The 24145-nt window shown below is 32.9% G+C and overlaps 1 protein-coding gene and 1 long non-coding RNA gene across 5 annotated transcripts in view; one reads left to right on the forward strand and one right to left on the reverse strand.

Moving 5' to 3' along the window:
• The window catches only part of LOC112595758, a 28818-nt gene extending 5753 nt beyond the window's left edge, over window positions 1-23065 (reverse strand). For all 4 annotated transcript variants that reach the window (XM_025341065.1, XM_025341066.1, XM_025341064.1 and 1 more), the window contains exons 1-8: window positions 22693-23065; window positions 7540-7737; window positions 6469-6599; window positions 5718-5953; window positions 1232-3574; window positions 1032-1141; window positions 815-958; window positions 109-393 (exon numbers count right to left, since the gene is read on the reverse strand). In XM_025341065.1, the coding sequence (XP_025196850.1) occupies window positions 109-393; window positions 815-958; window positions 1032-1141; window positions 1232-3574; window positions 5718-5953; window positions 6469-6599; window positions 7540-7737; window positions 22693-22870 (3625 nt within the window). In that variant the 5' untranslated portion in view covers window positions 22871-23065. The remainder of the gene's footprint in view (window positions 1-108; window positions 394-814; window positions 959-1031; window positions 1142-1231; window positions 3575-5717; window positions 5954-6468; window positions 6600-7539; window positions 7738-22692) is intronic.
• LOC112595760 lies at window positions 319-7633 on the forward strand. The gene is made up of 4 exons (XR_003114734.1): window positions 319-407; window positions 7119-7246; window positions 7308-7381; window positions 7460-7633. It is a non-coding gene; the product is annotated as an uncharacterized LOC112595760 (long non-coding RNA).
• Window positions 23066-24145: the final 1080 nt, after the last annotated feature.

Raw genomic sequence — 24145 nt, forward strand, 5'->3', positions numbered from 1 at the left:
ATATAGGTATATTATAATTATATAAGTTTTGAAATTTTCATTTTTAGTCAGAATACCAATGACTGTAATAATTATTAAAAACAAAATAAGTAATAATAATAAACTGACCTTCGAAAATTGTTTGTTGTGCAGTCATTGTTTGTAGGGAAGTCCCAGTTGAAGCGTCTCGCTCAACGCATTCTGACACAGTATATTTCATCTGATCAATTGCTCCTGCTCGTCCATTCGTACAGTCATCGGCAGAAGATATTAACTTGACACAAAGTCGTGGTAGTACGGACTGTGAGTTGTTTGTAACCGTAGAAGATGGTGGCGGAGCTGGGATCTCACCATAGAACACTGTACCAGGGGGTATGGGACACCCAACAGGCACTCGTTTTGCTTCATCGGCTCCTGTGGATTTTTAGGTAAGATTTATTTTATTTAAGTTTATAACCCTAATGATAATGTACAAAAAAATCTTTTAAAAATTAGTAAAAATAAGTTATAAGTTCTTTAAGATAACTTAAGAATTAAATATGATAGCATGAAAAAGCATATGACAAAGCATAACGACTTTTTTTAAATCTCAATACAAATAACCTGTAACATTATAGTTACTTATTATAGTACTTTTAAAAGTAAAAATGCATAAATTGACAACTAACGGATCCAACATAATTGGCTTATTAAAATTCTTGTATTTTAACCTAAACTTTTGATCAAAATAGACATGTGAATTTTTATTTCTTTCGTCAAATATTAATTATAGGCTTAGAAACTAACTACTGGTGTACCAGTTTAAATGACTAGCATTAAGAACGAGTGTACTCACTTGTTTCGGTGACCCACAGATGGCGGCGTGGAAGAAGCTTTTTTTTATTTCTTATATTACTATCTTTGCTAACTGATTTTTTTTCCGTGCAAAGTTGCTTTGCAAAGCTCTGTATGTTTTGCTCTTTATCTGGTAACCCTGTCCCTAAACATTTTAAAATGTCATTTTTATTAATTTTTTTTAATGATTTAATTTATTTGTTTTAATAAACGCTCACCTATGATAGAAAATTCTATAATGTTTGGTCCTCTAGGCACTAACCACAAGCACCCGTATGTCATTTTTGAGTCTTTTTTCGAATCAAACAATGTGTCTAAATTTGGTTCACTGATTAAAAACAATATAATAAGTTTATTTATTACATATTCGACATAGATTATTAATTGTTTATTTATATAGTTTACAATGTGAACTCACGGTTGATTATTGCTATTTTCATTAGTTTTTTCCATGATGCGACCACCATAAACAAGGAATTTGGCGCCAGATTCAAGATTATGAGGTTGTTTTTCATCATTATCAACAGGCATGATGCAGTTCCATGTAAATTTTGTTGTTGCACGTTGTTGTTGATTAGGTAATGTAGAACTACGTTTAATGCGTTTTGGCATCAAAGTATTCAGCCCATCATTTAAGGAGTTAGATTGAATATATTGAAAGTCACTATCCACCTTCACTGACTCAGAAGTAGCGCCTAATTGTTTTTCTGCAAACGTAGTACGGCGCGATAGACGGGGTTCTATTCGATAACCACCTGGTAGTGTAAGGACCCGGTAAGCAGTTGGATCGTCAACAGTACCCTCAGGATACAAAGGATTAAAGTCATATTCTATGCCATCGAATGTTTGATCAAAATCTCTCATAACTATATCAGGATGGTTTTGACCGGGATAGGCAGTGTAATCAACTTCAGCTTCTCGCTGACGATACTTACGTTCTAAACTACGCCATTTTAAAACTGCCTCTTTATAAGGAATTCCAAGGATTTTAGCGAACTCTAGATACTTGACCGGAGATGGTACTGGTGTCATACTGGTGTCAGGGAATACCTCATACTCGGTTTTTTTAGTGTCAGTATTTGATTGATTCCATATACGATGTTCAATCAATGGAAGAACCCGCATAAGATTCCACCAGCGTATTAAACTTCGAACTTTCTCAATTTCATTGACTTTTTCCAGTTGTTTTTCTTTCTCGTAATTTGTATTCTTAGATTTATTATACGAGTCTTCATCCACAGACCTCCCTTTCCTAATAGTTCGGCCACCAGGGTTTTGGGTTGTGCCGAAATATTTATTCGTCTTATCAAATGGCTCCATAGGATCTCCTTTTTTGGGGGGGTTTTCAAACTCAGGATCTCTATAACGTGCTGTTGTTGATGTTTTCGCTGATGACCCAAAACATCTCTTTTTACGAGGTTTGGAACTTTCCTTGCCATGTTCGACATACTCACGTTGGTTGCTTAAATCTCTTTTATGTCGAATATTACTAATGCCAAACACAGAATTAAATATTTCATTTAAAGGTTCAAGGTCTTTTCGAATTTCTGTGGTAATTTTGTTTTTCAAACTAAATTTATTATTATAAAATAATGGCTTTAGATCTTCAATTTTTTTGGATGTAAAAACCTCAAGGTCTTTCTTATAGTTGCATTTTTTATTTTTATGGTTCGTGTTTTCTTGACTATGAATGCGTTCGTTTTTAAAAGACCTTTTAATTTGTGTCATACTGGTGTCAGGAAATACTTTATACTCAGTTTTTTTAACTTCAGCATTTGATTGATCCCATATATGAGGATCGATCAATGAAAGATCCTGCATAACTTTCCACCAGCGTATTAAACTTTCAGCTTTCTCTAGTTCTTTAACTCTTTCAAGTTGTTTTTCTTCCTCGTAATCTATATTCTTGGATTTATTATCCAAGTTTTCATCCACGAACCTCCTTTTCCTCATAGTTCGGCCGCCAGGGTTTTGGGTTGTGCCGAAATATTTATTCGTCTTATCAAATGGCTCCATAGGATCTCCTTTTTTGGGGGGGTTTTCAAACCAAAGGTCTCTATAACGTTCTGTTGTTGTTGTTTTCGCTGATGACCCAAAACATCTCTTTTTACGAGGTTTGGAGTTTTCCTCGCCATGTTCGACATACTCACGTTGATTGCTCAAATCTCTTTTATGTCGAACATTACCAATGCCAAACACAGAATTAAATATTTTATTTAAAGCTTCAGAGTCTTTTTGAATTTTTGAAAAGTAATCGTTCACATTCGTGGTTTTATTCTTTTCTTCAGTTTTAGTAGTATAGTTTCCTCCATACTCAAACTCATTGGTAGGAAATAATTCTGGCAATGTCTGAGAAAGAACATCTAAAACAAATTTTGGTTTTTTAGGTTCTACACTACGGCGTTCTCGTTGTAAATTAAATTCATCCAAGATTCGCATGTTATCATTAAGTAATTGACGTTTTAACCAATCTATATCCTTCGTATTGTTTAGAATAGTGATGGTGCGAGTTCTGAACATTTTTACGCCATTCATATTTGGAACAGATCGTCGGTTTCTGCTACTCATTCCAACAGGATCATATTGCTGTGACCTTTGCATGTATTGTTCACCACTAGAAATTTCTGCATCTCCGTTTTTTTCATCGTCATTATCTTGATCATAGTCAACATCATCTTTCTCATGATAGTTAGTATCATAGTGTATTAGACTTCCATTTACTTGTAAATCTAACCATGACCCTTGTGACCAATCTGGAAACCTAAATAATACACAGGCTTTACTTTTTTGCATTAGCAGAAGATTATATTTTATCATAATGATAATAATATTATGGTCTACAATGGAGTATAGGAATTATACAATTTATTAGTATTAGTTATAAATTATAATGTAAGATCTCTATTACGTAACATTTTTTTACACATTTAATCGATTAATAGTAGAAATATGTAACGGTACATCACCCACGAAAACAATCCTTGCCAGGACTACACAATATCAGCCAATCAGAATACATCATACAAGAAATTACAGTAATCTGCAGAGAAGTTTTACTAAATTAAAGTTCTTCAAACTACGCTAACAACCTGATAAATACGGCCATGGATAAGAAATGTCAGGACAAATATAATGAAACCCTCTCCATGGCCGTAACCCAAAAACCCAGCAAGCAAACAGCACACAAATACGTACCGACGGGAAACACAAACATCGCGGCGGCACACACGATAGTTTACTAATTGGTACGTTGCACAGATTATATACAAGTCGTTTTCCGATCACAAACTTACCTTCTTCAATCAACACAATTTCTTCTTCGACTAAACATTCAACTCGATACGAAGATAAGAAGAAAATATGGAACACCGAAGCGACACGATGACCAGTCGCAGTACGAGAATAACGCCGACGAAACATCGACGAACACTCGCTGCACAGACCCGTGAGCAACTCAGTCGGGCATCGCCACTCTCTTTCCGTACGGGTTGACACCACAGCCGGCATAAGGCATGTTACACTTCCGATTGGCATTCGGGGAAGATCTCCACGTACATACCACCCGTGAGCTATCGGTACAGACGACACCGCTACATACCGTATATACCAGTCAGCGAACTGAAACGATCCAGCCAACAAGGGTACCAGACGGTCCACATTCTTTGCACGGACCACGAGCAATTCATACGAGTACTACCCGCAATTCTCTTACGGCCGCTTTTAAGAGCTTGCCTTCCCGATCCAGATTCACGGTAGCAGTTGCCTAATAGCTAGAAGTGTCCGTAGTTGGCCCCGTACCCTGAGATTTTGTATATCTCCTATTATATGACCCTAAAGTGTTGATAGGGCGGAGCCTCCAGCTCGTCGTGACAATACGCCGTATCCGGCAGCCCGCTCTCAAGTCTGGTTACCGCGTTATCGTATCGACCTCACAGCCTGTATATGCTTATAAATATTTACGTGAAATAAGCAGACGAAGTGATACCATCAAACTAGAGTGTTGTTATTCACTTTTAACGGAACAAGTCGGAAGGCCACTATTTCAAATATTCAATAGAGTAGTTAATTAAGGAATGGTTTTAATATTACTAAATGGCAAATAATAAAAAGGTTATTAAATCGTAAATCGTTATAATTTTCAAAATTTTAAATGTATGTAATATCAATTTGACATGATTAAATCAGCGTATAAAATATTATGTACCAAAGGAAAAAGAAAAAATTATAAACTACTCATGTAAATTACAATGCTAAAAAAGTTTTCATACTATCAAAGTTAATCAAACAAAAAAATTATGTGTAATTAAAAAAAGTAGTAAAATATAATAAAACGTTGCTTAAAAATGAAAATATAAAAACAATTCTACGTAGGGTTCTAGATAATATTTTTACATTTAAATTTGACTTTAGGTCAATTCACTTTAATATAATATTCCGAACGTAAAATTTTTTGTGTTACACATTTTTAAAATTGAGGCAACATATAAGTCCTATAATATATTATTATAACATATAAATGTTGTAAAAGATAAATTGTACATTTATTATTTGAGTGAGTAAGTAAGAACTTAAACGTTCAAGGAAACATTAGGTATTTTAGTATTTTAAAACCACTTTAATATTGTTTACTAAATAAGTTGATATTTATTATGTTCATTTGCTAATTTCTTGTTTCTTGCTTACATAAAAATGTTTATATATGTATATAATATTTTAGTTATAAGGCTTAATGTAGATATACTTAAATGTAAAAACTAGGTTAAAAAAAATTAATTACTAAATATTAAAAACATAAAATATCTTAACTAAATGTCCCATTCGTCCCTTAACAAATGACTGGGTTCGTTACTCAATTCGATGTTCTAATTTATTGATATGGGAGGCGTGGTCTCAACGACACTAACCTGTACGTTCTGCCCTGTGACGCTGACCGCTTTTTCCTCCAGACATCTACTGATGAAATTGGCTGTGGCCAGTCCTTGGAAAATAACAAAGCAACTGACCCATCTTCAAAATGTCGAAATCCATCTGGTACTCTGTGCTCGACCGTCCCCATTCTCCGTGATAGACCATCACACGAACGATTCGCACCAATCACCATCTGGATCATTGGTGGGTCGTCGTTGAGCATTGAATACAACTGTAGTATGGTGAACGAAAAAACAGAAAAATATATTAACCAACCGCAACGTGTAATATATATTATAAATAAAAGCACATTGAGACTCAACCCTATCTCCAATCATTAACATCGTTGTGTCTAAGATTACAGATTTCACTGTAGTAAGATTTAGTGTTATTTATTCAAATGGTGAGTGAAAATATAGAAACAAAGACGAATATTGATCAGCTATTTTCACGTTAAATATTTCTTATGGGCTAGTAGCATCTAATTTTAGAAATTTACGATAAGAATAATATGAGTCCGTTAGATCTATTTATTGTTTTTAATTTTTAGCGTGGACATTTTGATTTTCAAAAGCACGAAATATTTTATTATTTTCTATATACCCTTAAAATGTGTATTGCAACAACTATCCGTGTAAAAAATGAAAAGTGTGTGTACAATAATTCGTGTTGTTGTTTGTGAGTGCCCTTCTACTGCTTCAATTCATTAATCGATCAGTAAGGTATGCATAAACATAGTATACTCACACCACATCTGTAGTCTTTTTGACCGGACCATCTGGCTGTTTGATCGTATAGTGTTACGTACCAGCCTTTAATATTGTCGTCCTCAATGAATGGATGTTTTGACAGACATTCAAACATATAGTGGTCCATACCTGCGAATACAAGAACAGAACAAATACATGAGTATGATGAATATACGAGTAATTACTAATAATTTATTTTTATGATAACTGTTTTTTGTAATATTAATAATATTATAGTGATTGGGTATTTCTATTACTTTACCAGTGTGATTTAATATTATATATCTTTTTCGAAAATTGTATATTTGTATTTTTTGAGGGTATTCATGTCAATATGTCAATCAATGGTAAAAATAGTAAAATACATAAGAAATCATAATTCATATGTAATAATTGAATAAAATGTAATTTAAAATATTATATAAGTATAAAAGTATACTAAACATATTTTCAGAAAAAAGATTTTTGTTCATTCAAAATATATTTTATCTAGTGAGAGAAACGAAACTGTGGATAAGAGCAGCTTATGATTAATAAAATTATTTAAGAAAACATTTTCAACTAATACATAGATTAAAATAATAATAATTTATATTATATTTTGAGTAATGTTTTAGATGTTTTTATATGTTTTATAATGTGTTATAGGAAATGAGTGAATAAACTAAATGTTGCTACAGTGTCATTACTGCAGTACCTAATGGATAATAAAATTCCACAAATAAACTATACGAGATGAAAACATAAAGAGAACAATCGATCGCTTTTCACGAAAGGTAAATATTGACCCGTTCGATTTTAAATCTATAATATATGTGAAATTTGTATTTTGTGCAGGTGCTAGTCGTAATTTTAGAAACTGCTATCAGAACAGACGCGATCACCTGTTCAAGTTGCATTAATATTAAAAGGTAAATTATGCATCTATTTTATTATTTACGATTATATGAGCAATGCAGATTATATATTTAATATACACATGATTTTAGACGAGGAGAGCTTTCTTGAAGCCGCGGACGCAGCTCCCTCATTATTGTGCTGTAATGATATAATAATTCGTTATACATACCCTCTTCGTCGCAACTTCCACCGCCATATCGCAGACTTCCCAGCCACAAATTAAACGCTGGCACAATATCGTGATGGACGGTTTGCATAGAGGCACATCCACCTATCGGCGGCGACAAAGTTCCCAACACCGTTACTTTAAATCGTTCGTCTGGTGATCCAAATGGTGGACAGGATTCTTTGATTTTGCCCATGACGTCTATACATACAAGAAGACAAATACCACATTAAATTTTAAGGATATTATGCTGTTTTTAAATACAATATTTTTATTGCATGTGCATACATGGACGTATAGGAAAGACGATGGTTAGATTATTGGTATTTATAATGACAGTGGTGAATCGTAGTCAAACGCACGAGCCATTGCGCTGATGAAATTACATTTGATTATTTTAATCGATACTTTTGAAAGAGATCCTGGTTATGTAAACACGCTCACAATACTTGTTTAAGCACATTACTTTTCGACTTGGTCAATTCATTAACATTTTTATTCAACGATTCGAGCAACCGACTTTATTATCGTGGATTACCGGCAGTTTCGATCATTTTCAGTTACCGTGGCTTTGATGTTCCCGCCACCGATAAAGGTGCTACGGTTAGATGCAAAGGTTCTGCGAGTGTTCAGGGCCAGGTTCCCGGACCCAGCCCCGAACCGCCCGCATGCCCTTCATTTCGTAGTTGTATTCGATCACACCCTTTATTTGCCCAACTCAGCCAAGCCGACAGCCCTACGTTATCATATTGTTACCAGACGTCGGTCCTCACATGTCAACTGTACAGTTCATCGTATACATACGATTTTTCTGTGTATGGTGGTGTCGTTTAGAGTAGGCAATAGGTTTGGTTATTAATTGCACACATCTTACACAGACTCTACGACAGGTAGGCTAGGAAAAGGATTTCATCTTATACATATGATTTTTCTGTGTATGGTGGTGTCGCTTAGAGTAGGAAATAGGTTTGGTTATTAATTGCACACACCTTACACAGACTCTACGATAGGTAGGCTAGGAGAGGGATTCCCCTGTATAGGTACATATGTAACGGTGATATGTGCAGTTGAAGTGAGCGATGTCATAGGGATCTAGATGGGTGGGGCATGGACGACCATTCGTCTGGGCGCGGACTATTTGATGGTAGGTAGGACACGAGGGACTTCTATGTGAAAAATAGTGTAACGATGTATTGTATTTTTTTTTCTTCATTATTTTTAGTCTGTAAGTAGGTAGGGTCTCTCGATCGTGTAAAGTCCGAGCCACGGGCGGACCGAATACGGGTGTCATCTGGAATCACCGGGACCACCTGTCACTAGCGTCCCCAATGCCTCTCTAACTTACACCACCACCGTCGGATTTCTGGGACACCATACCCGGTTAAAAGCCTCCCAATGTTTACATTTAAACAAATTCGATACAAAAAGAGCCATTGACGATAAAAAATATTTATATTATTTATATTAACTATTATAACTACCATTCAAATCTAACCTCGTTTTTAGCCGCAAATATCTCGATTGATTAACATTTTTTTATTTTCACCCTACCCTACACAAAGTGTTAGCTGTTGTGTCGTGATAGAAGCGTAAATTATATCATGTATCATTGTATCATGTTTATCTCTACCCATGTAATTTCTATGTCGTATTGTTTTCTAAATATCTTCTTAAACAGTTAATATGTGCTGTTATAATATAACTTTCACCATTGTCTAGTATATGGAGTATACGACGACTTTGAAAATTTAAACTTTAAAACCAGAAATCAATACGATCGTTCTTTTAGATACCTGTAGATGGTTACTTGTATTATTTGCCCCTAGTATACTTATAAATCGATGTCTATCACCGACAGCCGCGCAATTCATTTTTTTTTTTTTTATTTATAACTGTACTAGTAGTTATAGTGGGTGAACCGAGATTATTTAGACGTATGATAAAGCGGCGACGTAATTCTTAACAAATTCACATATCAACATAATTAATTATCGTACATCCTTTTTAATTGTAATTCGTGGTCACTTATAAAAACCTACGAAATTGTTTTGTATTAATTTGTGTGTCACGGCAGGCACCCGTTGTGATGCACTCCTCCTTGGTTGCGATTATATTCCTATCGGTATTTTTTTCTTCGTCAAATTTTCATCCGCGAGTATGACCCTTTTGATTGTACGCCTGAGGCAAAATAAAAAAAGGGTATCTCGTTACAAAACGATCCCTATCCCCGTGTTTGTCTCGTATATCCGTTTCTTAGCCGCAAAATCTTAAGACTGATTTGTAATCGCCCTATGCTGTGCACAAAGCACGGGTAGTGAGCTTTTATGGCTAACGCGATAGACTAGTGGATAGAATTCGTGTTAAACTTTTACATTATGTTTGTTACGTCGCATTGGTTTTTCGTGCTATTCACGCCTCCCGCAAGAATTGTTCGGTACGTAAATAAAGTACGCGAAAACCTATGTACCCAAACAGAAATAAAATTGAAATCACAACGCAACTATATGCTGCTGTATACGGAAACATAGATTGAGTGAGCCAAAAAGATATGTTTGTGTATATTATGTGGTATTATAATTTGCGTTTTCGTCTCGTATATAGTGTATACGACGACTTTTGAAATTTAAACACGCTAAAACCATAAACCAATGCGATCGTTCTTTTAGATACCTGTAAATACTTGTATCTTGTGGTTACTTGTATTATTTGCCCCTAGTATACTTAATATACATATATATATATATAATATTATGACGCGTGAACTGTTTTAACAATAAACGTAAAAAAGATAAAACCCTTTTACACGTGTGTGTTGTTGTGATATGATTTATACTGTGTATAATTGTCCAGATGTAGCGTACACACGTACCTGCGTAGCAATCGTGTGTAATAAATTAAAATTGGTAATAAACGTTAATATTATTAAGAATTGAGTAAGTTGTTGTTAGTTTTCATTAATCCGTAATCCCCAATATACCTCTGTACATTACTATGATATTATGTAATTAACCGATGTACAATAATTATTGTATCATGTAAACCAGAATAATAAATGACTTTTGTGCACGGTAATAATAATTGTTGTATATACTTGTATCGGAAAATAAATACCACAACTTTAAGTACCTACAATAACTGTGTTTTTGTATTATTTAAGTTATTGTCACAATTGTATAGAAGTATGTCTTTTGACATAATCCAACGGAATTGTGTTTAACCCGTACAACGCGATTCATATAAATTACCAATGTACGACGACAACCATGTACGAATGACGTGCGAAAACAAATTATTGTTAGTACCTACTAAACAACCGCGTTTTGTCTCATTACAATTATTTACCTAATTATCGACCATTACCTATACCTGTCGCAGACGAATGTTTTGAGCGTTAAAACCGTCTTACATAAAATCAGCCAAATAATAAAATAAAAATAACATCACGCAATTATTATTGATTATCGTTTAATCTTTAATCGATACGGACGGTTTTGCCGAGTAACGGAGAAACGAGCACACAAACGACACGAGCCGCCTATACCTGTCTGTAAATCGTAGTCGTTTCCAATCGTATATTTAACCCACAGCAACAAACGGGTAGGTATACTTATCACTAGGGCTGTACATTTGATGCACTAAAAACCTTAAAAAATGTCAAAAAAATGCAATTAAATATGCACTTAAAATGCAAAAAAAAGGAATATATAAAATGCCAAAAATTATAGTATAAAATTCATTTAAAATGGTTTTTAAATTTAATTTTTATATTTATATTAATATTAGGTACCGGACATTAAATATTAGTACAAAAAAGTGTTTATTTAATAAAAAAGTTAATTGAATCTGAATTAAGTTAATGCTATTCACCAGAAACATTTTTAAAACATTTTTTTTTTTGTTAAAATAATAAAACAAACTTAAAGATATTTATTTTCTGGTACCTTATTCATCTTTAGTATTTACTGTTGAATTGGACAACAAGTGCTCGTTTGATGTTCTCAAATAAAAACGACTGCCGATTGTCTGTCAATAAATGTTTAAATGCCGAAAAACTCCTTTCGACGTCTACAAACGTAATAGGAGCATATCGCATAAAAGTCATGTCATCAAAGCTGAGGTCAGAACAGCCGAACAGGTACTAAACGATAAATACTGAAATACCTACTAATAACTTAATCTGGAAATTTGTGACTGATATACGATATGCCACAATAACTTATCTATAGTTGTCTAGCAATTGACTTATTTTATCGAATCGTTATCTTTACCTGACCCACCCGTATATAGCTTGTGACTTGTGTAAAATATTATTTAATAAAATATAAATTTGACATAATATATACAGCCTGTGTAAAATAAAAAAAAAGTTTTCAAACAAGTCAATTGACAGAATTTGGTTGAAAATACTAGAAAATGAACTAAAAAAAGCAAAATATGACCTAAAAAATTAAAAACGCCAAAAAAAGCAAAAATATGCAAAATAAAAGTTTCATAGATGGATTCGTAATTACATAATTCAAATTATGTACTTACAAAGCTATGTTTTACAATCACCAAAAAAAAATGCACTTTCCTATAAATTCACAGCCCTGCTTATTACTATGCTGACAGTTGTTTGAAAATGATATTACGAGTGTAAAAGTATAAAAAATTAGTCGTTTATTTTGATTATTAACGTATGAAGTATATAATATAAATTCGTATAACAGTAAAATTAACAACAATATAAGCACTTCGCCAGTGCCGGATTCAATGCACCGAGTCCTAACTCAAAGACTGAATTCGTATTAGGGGGGGGGGGCTTATGTCGATAGCCTAGATTTTGTAAATCTTTTAAGTATGGGCGGTGAAGTCGTGAAATTTTTATTGACAGTGTTGAAGAAAGAAGTATTTTAAGAAATTATCCGCATCAGTTTGTTTTAAGCCGTATTGTGGACTCAGTTTCATATCCCTACTAATCGCGCCTCGACATAAATGAACACGTCATGAACCATAAGATATTGTATTTGTATTGTTTTCTTGTTTAAATAAATTTTCACTTAAATCAAATAATCAATGCATTAAATTACTTATAAATAGCAATCTGTTAAACGTGTTGATGAGATACCCTCCGAAACTCGCGAGATCCGGCACTGGCCTTCACAAATTATTAAATTATAGATTCGTGTAAGACTATAGTACAGTCGTTGACAAAAGAAAAGTTTACTCGAGAAATGAAAAAAAAAAAACAATAATAATATTTAAAAAATACGAAATAGTCTTAATTTCTAAAAGTTAATACACGCGCTGTACCTACGTACATACATATATATATATATATATATACACATATATACATACCTACGTATACGGCTTAAACTATAAATAAGTAATAGACAATAAACAATAATTATAATAACTAAAATAACCATATATATATATAGTAATACTTTCAACGTAAATAATACAAACGATACATTTGTACGATCAACATCATCACAACAGCTGACGACGGTCGACGATAAAAAGCAAAAATACGACGTAAATGAATTGGACGAATGGATTCGCGCGCGGACGTTTCCGCTCTTGGGGCGCCGCTACTCTGGCGGCGCCCACGCCGGGAGGCGCGCGTGAGTGACCTGTCCGACTGCTTACCAGTGGCTGTTCTTCCGCCCAGAACGTCACATTACCAAGCAACCGAGTGGTCGGCTTGCTGTTAAGTCTCTGAAGTCTGGATGATATGTCGTCTAAAATTGAACACTATTGCTATAGATCAACGGCTGCAAAGCTCTGGTGAGGGGAGGGGGGAGGGCAAAGGAGAGTAAAACCACACAAAGACTTCGACCGCCAAAGACATTAACCGCTCGCAATGATGTCGTATACATATATATATCGCCTTAATACGAATGATTATAATTATTACGACTATAGGTATATAGATTTTAACACAATTGTATGGCGCGAAAAAGACATAAGCTCGATCTGCTTAACACGTTTACGTTTTAAAGGTTCTGAGTCTAGATCGCCTTCACAGAAGAGTACAAGGTAAACGCAAAAACGTGTGCAATTTGAATTCAAAAGTCAGACAGCCTATACTCGCCTATTTGTTAGGATATTTGCTTGTTAAACATTTATGTGCTATCATAGAACCAAACATCGGGTATGTAATTATTTACTATATAGCTGCTATATGTATTTATTTATTTTTTCATTCATTCTTATACTCAATAACGACGTGTACAATGTGAATAGGTACGTTGAATAAATGACTAAAATTTGGATCAAAATATTTTGAAAATTTCAACGGGTAGTGTAAATATATACGTAACGGCAACGAAGTGTCAACGACTTGCGAATAATATGCTTTAAAAATTACAACAAAATAACCGAAATCGTAATTTTTCAAAAATATAATCAACTTTTTCAAGACCGAAACATGAAATACATATAAGGAAATTTTAAATTTAAATTTTTAAAATTTCTATACGTAAAATATACGATAAACTTAACTTTGTATTGAGCTTTTAAACTTTTTTACTGAACATTAAAATGTTATCAAGATAGATATCATATAAAAAAATTATTCATAAATTTAAAATTTTTAAATATGCATAACTATTTTCGAATTCGTTTAAATAATATTATGAAACATTAGTTTCAATGAAAAATTAATATTCATTAAAAACACGATCGGTAGACGCATATAATCTGCTCATTCAAACGTAAAAGTACATAATAAGCACATATAAAGTGTACATTGGTAGTGTATCAGGAAACAACAAAAAATTATACAAGACTGCATTACTGCCCAAAAGTCAATTTGTGGTAATTCAAAGTTCTAATAAATTGATCAAGTTAATGGTGTCATTGGACTAACTTTATATTAAAAATAACACATAATAGTTAGACCAAATGACATCATTACCTTGATCGACCGTATTAGACTCGAAACGTCGTTTAATAAACAAGACATGCAATTATTGGGGTTTAAAAACTAGCAAAATACACGAACAGTAATTGTTAAACATTAATGAAAAAAATATAAAACATACTAACAAATTATTCAAAATTCAAAATTCCAAAAAAAATATCAATTGTGTATGCAACAAATTTATAAACTAATAAACGACAAATATATTTACCATGAGTAAATAGTCGACAACTTAACGACAATAAGATAATATTTCGACATAGGTATTAATTCGGTGTAGATTAAAATGTACATTACACCATATTATTGTAAAATAAATATTCGACTGCTACGATAATAATAAATAACTACGTAAATAATTATTGAGTTTTATATTTAATATTATTTAAAATACATAGAAAAAGAGAAAAAAATCAATTATGATAAAATATTAAATATGTTTAATAAGCGTATAAAAATCAGTGAATTATGTACTTTTTCCCAAAGTTGACAAAATATGCGTTTTGAATTTTAAACTTAAACCTACCGTCGTATAATTTGGATTTTTAACTTGGTCTCCTATAAATTTAGAGTATATAGAAAAATAAGCGACTCCTACGACTACCAAGCCATAATGACAATTATTATCAGTTTCAATCACAGAAATAATGTTTCAGTTAGGTTTATACATGCAGGTGGATTTGTTCATTAAAATATTCGTCTATAATATAGCTTCCCGAATTCCGTGGAGATAAGCCTGAGTTTTTTCGGACATGGTACACACAAATTAATTACAAAAGTATAAGTATTGTATAATGTGATCTTATAAACACTTATAATATCAATTATACACCTACATAGGCTATATGCAATAGTTTATGGCATGCAGTTCACACACACACACACACACAGTGAACTACTCTTTGTTCGGTGAGGAAACACGTCGCAGCTAGACGGAAATCGGTTCTTCTGCACGACTGCACATCGCCACGCGACACTCACTCTACGTAGTGGAACCGATATCGAATAGGATATTACTGATGTTACTGATGTTAGTATTCAATTATTTATTGTGAGAGTATTTTTATGAGAATAATTTTTTGTAATTTTAACATTTATTTCGCGTATACAATCTTTTTATTTCTGTTTTAAATAAAATGTTTAAAAACGACAAGAAAAATTTGATAAGCAGGTGTAGGTGTTTCAAGATTAATTTAGGCTTCTACCACGAGAGGTATCAACCGACATATTATTATATAACGGCGAAGAGCGAACGTATGACACATTGACATATAATATAATACAACAGCGGTGAATAGTTAAAACGAATAGTAATAAAAGCAATATTTAACTTCATAAAAGTTTTGTTTTCGCTTGTCACAGTGATATTTACAATAATGCAATAATAGTATTATAATATAATATTATAATAACATAATATAGCTATGGTACGTAATACACATACGCGTTTAGGTGCACGCATGCGCTCGAGAATTCGGATGGCTACGGGACGGACTCGACGGCGGCGTTAATTACATTATGTACACGGGCGATATTAATCCGCGATAACACTGGGCAACGCGACCAAACCGGAACCGTGTTTCCGGCGTCGGCGGTGACGCTTTGTTTTTTATTCGCGAATACACACACTTTGTAAATCATATAGACGAATTGTAAATGTCATATAGATATTGATGTACGAAAATAGTAAAATATATTATATCCGCATATTCCGTATGCAAAACGCATATTATATTATTACGGAAACCGAAACCGTCAACGACGCGAAGGGTCTAGGTCAGCTACCTCTGCGGCTGTGTGTGAGTGGGTGGGTGTGCGTCCGTGTGTGATATGCGTATTTACCACGCTACGAATATTGTCATAACGTATTAACGTCGAGTTATACCTCTATACGTATTTTGTTTGCTAGTCACTGTCGGCCGGAAAAAGGACTTGGAAATGACATTTTTACAAACGTAAAATCGTGTATCTAAACATAACTTGGGCCTGAAGAACCTTGTGGGACTATAAATACGCAGGTCACTATCTAAATGAACTGAGAACGATTGGCCTTTATAATATTAAATAGATGTATAGATAAACAAATTAATAAAATAATACAATGAATATTTATTCAAAATAATGATTCGTTGCATTCTTTGAAATAAATAATCGGAAATCAATTTCGAGTTTACCTATCACAGGTGTCAATGGTAAAACATATTATTAATTTGATCATTATTGCATAGAATAATTATTATTGTATAGATAGCCACGTTGTTTTATGTTTTTATAAGTTAAACGATCTCAAAATAATATAATTATTATTAGATTTCGATCAAGGAAAAGTCGCATAAAATGTTTGGTTTAACGAAATTAAATTTATTAGCTGTGGGTTATTTAAAAAAATATATATTATAAATTAATTTTGTATTATATAAAAAAAAAAAAAAAATACGAGCTGGAAATAAAATCCATTGATTGTTGTCAGGCTTTGGTGATAGTCGCAATTGGTCAGTACCTATAAGTTGTTTAGATAGGAAGGTAGTTATTTGGTAGGTATAGACAATGAAAGGCAATGAATTAATGTGTTAAAATCCTAAAGCACTATAAATTGAAAAAAAATGCATTTAAATCTTTAAAAATAAGAAAAAATTGCACTATACCTCTAAATGTATGGTAAAGAATTAGATAATTATAAAAAAATATGAAAGTCTATCGAGTGTAAAATATTTTAAATTAAAGATATTTTATTTTATTAAGTACAATGTGTATATATAGCAAAACACAAAAATGAAACATAAATTCATGAAATGTGTGAAAAAATTATAGGCAATTGATAGAAATCATTAAAATATCGAAAAATGGGAAATTAAAGTTTAAAAATCAAATTCATTAGTATACCTAATTAAAATATAAATATACATGCATATTAGTTATAAGTTATAAACTTATAACAGTCAAAAATTGTAGTAGGTAATAACAAAAAAGCTACAGTTAATATACCTAATTTACAATAGTGCACCTATACATACACATTATTACGACATACACGTACAGCAGAGTACACCATCATATCATTATTGTTGTATGGAAAATAATATGTACCGGAAACGGCGGAAATACCGCCGGTGGACCTTAACGCCGTTGCCTCCAACCCGTCCACCCCTTTGATCGTGTTACACGACAATTATTACTATACTACTGCAGTGTTATAATAGTATGTATATACGTATACGAGTGTACGACCAAGGGAGAGATTTTATTTTTTTTTATTAAATTTTTCTAAATACCATCACGCACAGGAATAATATACACACTGCAGACGAACAACACGAGCAAACGATGAGAATGTACATTATTTGTACACATACACACACACACACACACACACAAAAGCATGCGCGTACGTGTTTACCTGTATATGTGTGTAATTATTATTGTTATGTGTATGATAATAACATAATGTACGGTGAGCGCACGGCGTTCGTTGGAATCGTTCGCCCGCCGCAGTGGCAGTCACCCGAGACGAGAGAATCGGAGTGTGTACGAGATAGTGAGAAACGTAGAAAAAAAAACACCGCCCTCCGTCGAGACTCGTCGTCCGGCGTAGCTGGATAACAATAATAATTGTTATAATAGTTTATTACCTACTGTCGGATGGTTTTAAAAAATTGGGCGCGAAAGAATGAGAGAGAGAACGACTGTCGTCAAACGGGGCGGGAGTTATAAGGAAGTTCTCTGCTGTACCACCACCTGTAGAACATACACTCACGCGGAAACGCGCCGCCGCCGCGACGACGTCTAAGTCAGAGTAGGTGTCTACGGTGAAAATACGTCAATAATTAATCATAAAACGCGTTAAACGTGTACGGTAAAACGTATAGAAGAAAACATTTGTACGATCGTGTTCATCAAAATGTTTACGGATACGAAACGAGATCGACAGAGACTGGGTTAGCGGACGTTTGTGTTTGTTTTTGTTTTTATCGTGTGCACATGGCATTGGCGACGGTTGTAAAAAAATTCATTGAGGAAGAGGAGGTATGCGCGCGAAAGAGGGGGTGTCACGGGTGGTCGGTTCATTAATGACTGTACACACACACACTCACACACATACACATTCATCAATACAAACGAGCTCACGAATACACACACACACACATTTATCAATACAAACGAGCTCACGAATACACACACGCACATGTATAATAATAATAAAGTATATGATATAAACATGGAAAAAGAGAACGATTCTCTCTCATCACGACCTTGACGGTTGCCGCCGCGTCGCATACCAAACACCACGCCAGACACCGCAAGCAAGCACACCAGCGTTCTCCGACGTTAAAAAACGCGCCTTCGTCTTTCTCCTCAATGAACCCCTCTCACGCACGCGTAGACGTAACCGCACCACCGCCGCCGTAGCACACAACAATAATAATAATATCGTGAGCAACAAATAACAATGATGGTATTACTACGATATGGTGCATGCGTCGTCAATATATACGAAAAAATAGTAATAAAAATAGTTAACATAATACGTTATCATATTTTTTGCGGGCGCCACTCGTACGTTCTCGTACGAATATAATAATACGCTGTAGGTACCTATATACAAACGGTATAGATCAAACGTATTGTTTTAGACCAGTTCGTCCGAAACACACACATATGTATATATTATGAGGAGTGAGAACACGAATTTACACAATGTTGTGACAGAGCGGACAAGGATCCCACCAGAGTAAAAAATGTACTGTGGTATTCTTTGCGAGAATAAGTAATCGACGTAATGATAATGAACGCGAAAAAAATTAATACACGCGCGTTCAAATAACTGTTTCACGGGTTATTGAAAATAATAGGTATGTTAAACGCGCGCGTTTAAACGGCACACGATAGGTAGTTATTATTATATTTATTACGGTTATAATATTATTAATCTTCGTAAACGCAATATTATAATAAATTGTCTACGTCGATAAACGCCGGTCGTGCATGATGGTTTACGTTTATCTAGTATCTACGCCTATATTACAACGCTAATGTTTCATATACCGCGACTACCGATGGTTATTATCGATGATGTTTAATATCATATCACATTACGACAGTGTCTATAGCAAATATTATTAACATTAATAATTATAGTTGTAGTTCAGGAATCGCAGTTTTTTATGCGTTATTAAACGGGCAACGTATGAAGTGTCGAATGTAAAATTATATATTATTAATTATTGTCGCGCGGATGTCGTGTTAAGGCTATAGGTAGGTCAGGTAGATGTATACACACACACACACATATACATATATATATATATATATATATTGTTACATTATGGCGAACGGTTATTGGCATGACGGGCGTACACTGCTTGCGGGTGTATATTTTGTTACGGGACATATAATATTATATTTATGTAATACTATTATTGTAAGTAGTATATTATATAGTAGGTAATTTATGATAATTCATTGGTAGACAGTAGAATTTCGATAACTCACAGCTAAAAAGATTATTAACATGTAAATAAATGATAATAACACGTACGAATCAATACTCACGAGTCGATTTTAAATGCATTAACATTCCTTAATACGTAAGTTTTTATAATATTGTCATCATAATTATTGTGCGATATTTGTAAATTGTAGGTTTTAGGTAGGTATCTGCTGCAATTATTATTAAGTGCTATAAGGTACCTATACTGACTTATCGATATTCTACTGCTGTGTTTCTTATAAAAATACAATTAAGAAATGTACAATAAAAAACTTACCTCCTTTTTTTCTTGTCATCAACATTATTGCATTGACTAAATGTATATGTATAATAATATTATGTCATCAAATGCCGTACGCAAACATATATTTAGAATAAATATTGCAGTGTGAGTTATAAGGACGCTCGCTCGTTAAGATAATTTGCATTAAGTCACAAATCGTTTATTTTTGATTTATGCGTATTCAAATGGAAATGATTTTAATAAAATTAAAAAATATCCATTTGATTTGCAAAAGGTAAAATTGATAAAATGCTTTGTATTATATTCTAGACGTGATATATTTTTCCTCTAAAAAAACAAAAGGCCTAATCTATTTCCGTGCAAATTTGAAATCATTATTTTACTTTTTTTTTTTATTACATAAATATGGGAACGATCAATGTCAATTAGTTGTTTGTTTTTTGAATGTGGTATTTACAAAATAGAAATTTAACAAAATGATAAGAAAATCATTATACATAAATAATATATAATTTTATAAAATACTAATAGCCGACAATTTTTTTGATTTAAATTATTAAAAAAGGAACAGCATCAACAAAAGAAAAACCGTATGGAAAATACTGAACAAAAGTAAAAAAAATACATTATGTAAATTGTATTAATTTAAATAATCGCTTAAAGCATGTTTTTTTGCAATTATACATGAGAACATAACTATTATTATTATATTTAATTGTATTTAATAATTTTACGATATGTATATTATTATATAAACATTATAAACTGAATAAAACCATCGAATCGTATCAATATTTTTGTATATTCTCTTAATGATTTAGGAAGTACGATATAAAATATTAAATTAATTTCCTTTTTTGATATAATATGATTAAAAAAACGATAAATTAAATCGAATAACTTTTATTTCTTTTAATTCTTGGAGGAAAAATATGTGCAAATATAGAATAAAACACGTTTAATTATAGTCGTGGCGTGATTATATATAGGTATATTAAGTTTTTATACAGTAAGCTAAAGAATATGCCTATAGGTACGTGATGTTATTAATAGATCACGCGTACAAACGTCTTACACATCGATAAAACGACAATACATGCATTAAAAATTAAAATCATTTAATACCGCAAGTAGATGTAAACTGTAAATATTAATAAAAGTAATTGCGGAGGAATATATAGGTACACGTATATACCTATAAATAACTATAAATATATCATATAAAATTATATGTGATACATATGTATGTTGCTCAGTAATGAGTATAACGCTAAAGTAAATGGTATAATGATTATACCATATTATTATGCTTATAATACTAAATAAATATAAAAATCAATTATAGCTGTAAAATGTTTTTTCGAGGTTTCAAACACGGTTATGTAATAAAAACATAACTGTGATCGATATAATATCTACATTACCTATACATACACAACAACAACACACGTATATACAACGGCAATGAATAGGCGTCATTACGTGAGATATATACCTTTACATGCCGTATTTGCACGTCATTTACGATGAATTTAATACCTTAAACCTATTATTATGTTTTAAATTTTTTGTTTAGACATTTTTTCCAAGAAACGTAGGTACTATTATGTCTTAATTTGATGTATAATCTATAATATTTTTTGAAGATTTTTTCTAGTTATTTACATGTTTTAAGTTTTGTACGAAGTGACCAAATTACGCAGTTGTAGCGTAAGCAAATATAATACGAGATATTAATAAGAAAAATTAATTTATAATAATAAAAAAAACCTTATTAAGTGAACGATAATATTACGCGCTATGATTATTAAGAAATTGAGACTGAACCACGTGCAACAACTAGTGTTATAAACTTATATCTATGTTTTTATGTATATATAACTATACATATACGAACATAATATATATTATGTTAGACTAGGTCAGAATTTTGAGTGAGATAGGGTGAAATAAATTTTTTTGAAAAACGATGAGTATATACATACGCGTGCTTAAGTGTTAATAAAAAATAAATAAATATTTGCACTTTCATGTTTAATGACAATTTGGTAATTATTATTTTTTTAAGGTTTTTTTTATTATTTTAATTAATTCAAAGTACCGACACAGATGATAACAATATTTTTCAAATGTATAAATTATACACATTATAATATACATAAAATAATATATATAAGCTTAAAATTAAATATCACCAAGTCTATATAGCTAATATTCTCTGCATAACACATCATTATATTACTAATTTATACCATTGTTATCATTATTTATTATTTGTAGAGTAAAATTGTGAAATTTTAGGTAAGTATTATGAAACACTCGTGCAGTAATATAAAAATATAAAAATCGCAATTGTAAAATTATAAAGACAATAAAAAGTAAATTAATAAATTATAATGTTTAAAAATAATATAACAATAATAACATTGGCAGAATAGTAGAATGAAGCAATAAGTCTTAACGACAAACGAAAAAAAATAATATTTCATATCGGTAAATTATAATTGCTATTACCTTGTAAATCCGGGAGATGTGTTGCTGGTCTTGCTTGTGGGAATTGTGGTAACACCTCGGGTGGATCGTGAGTGGCCGCCTGTATGCAGGAGAACGTGACAGTAAGCAGCATGAACAAACTCGCCATGGTCGCCATCGTGTTGTGGGTTTGACGGAAAAATGAATTAATTTGAACCATTGTCGGTAATGAGAAAAAGTCGAACAAAAATTAAAATACTCTCAGCGAGCGCGCGGCGCGTACGAGTGAAAAGAGTGCGAGTCACAAAGAGAAAAACAAAAATGTAAGTTAATCACTGAGCGGACAGAGGGACAGAGGGACAGAGGGACAGAGGGACAGAGTGACAGAGTGACAGAGTATAACTGGAGAATAAGTCGGACGACTGATGACGCGATAATGGTGTTCGGCCCGGCTGCGTGCGCTTTTATAAGTCACGTCGGCGGCGGCGGCGGCGGCGGCGCGACGGTGTGGAAGTGGTTTCCACCACCGGTTGCGCGTCCAAGGCCCATTAAAAAGCGCGCCTACCGGACCCACCGGGCGAACCGCAATATTCTATTGGACGAACTTCTCTTCAACTTTCCCGCTCGCCCATCGATATGCCAGCCCATCTAACCACCCATCAGCCGGCACCGAGAACGAATCCGGGCATGCGCACACGGTCAAACACTCGCGTTAACACACCTGCACGGCGGCGGCAGCGGTGGCAGCGGCGGCGTCGGATGGCGGGAATGCGACGACCGGACGACAAACGTCGGCCGTATGCATTTAATATACACGACAATACGATGTAATCGAGAACATAATATTTTAATGAAATATGAATATATTAATGATATATATATATATATATTATATGCTTCGAAACACGGCAAACGTATCCCATCTCGACGCGTGATTGTAGGTTACATTCACACGAATTCTCTGTACTTATATTATATTATATATAATAGGATTATATGTTATACCCATGTGCGCACCTGAAATATGGCCCGAAATCACATGATATAAGTTCATCACGATCTCATACTATTATAGTATAATATTGTGTTTATATAATAAAATAATATTATTTTATAGTACAAAATATATATTTTGTCCAAACATTACAGGCATGTGCAGACACGCGAGTATTATACGAACTATGTACCTATGCAGTGCCGTATTTCTCAGTAAACACTGTAAGCACGTGTTTACAGCGGCAAATATTGAATAGGTATTTACAATTTTCTTTATTCCCAAACTAAATTCTGTTGGTGATTTTTATTTATACTTCTCATTATTATAATTCTTAAAAAAATGTTTAAATAAAAAATGTACATTTAATGCACAAAAGTTAATAAGGAAAATAATAATAAAATATATATGTCTATCCGCAGCCCATTGTCTGCAATAACATCTAGCAAATAGCATAAAACGTTGAACGGTAAATTAAATATCATACAGGTTAAAGGTTTT

The sequence above is a fragment of the Melanaphis sacchari genome, unplaced genomic scaffold (genome assembly GCF_002803265.2).
Source record: "Melanaphis sacchari strain LSU unplaced genomic scaffold, SCAv2.0 Contig29_pilon_pilon, whole genome shotgun sequence".
NCBI classification, from domain to species: domain Eukaryota; kingdom Metazoa; phylum Arthropoda; class Insecta; order Hemiptera; family Aphididae; genus Melanaphis; species Melanaphis sacchari.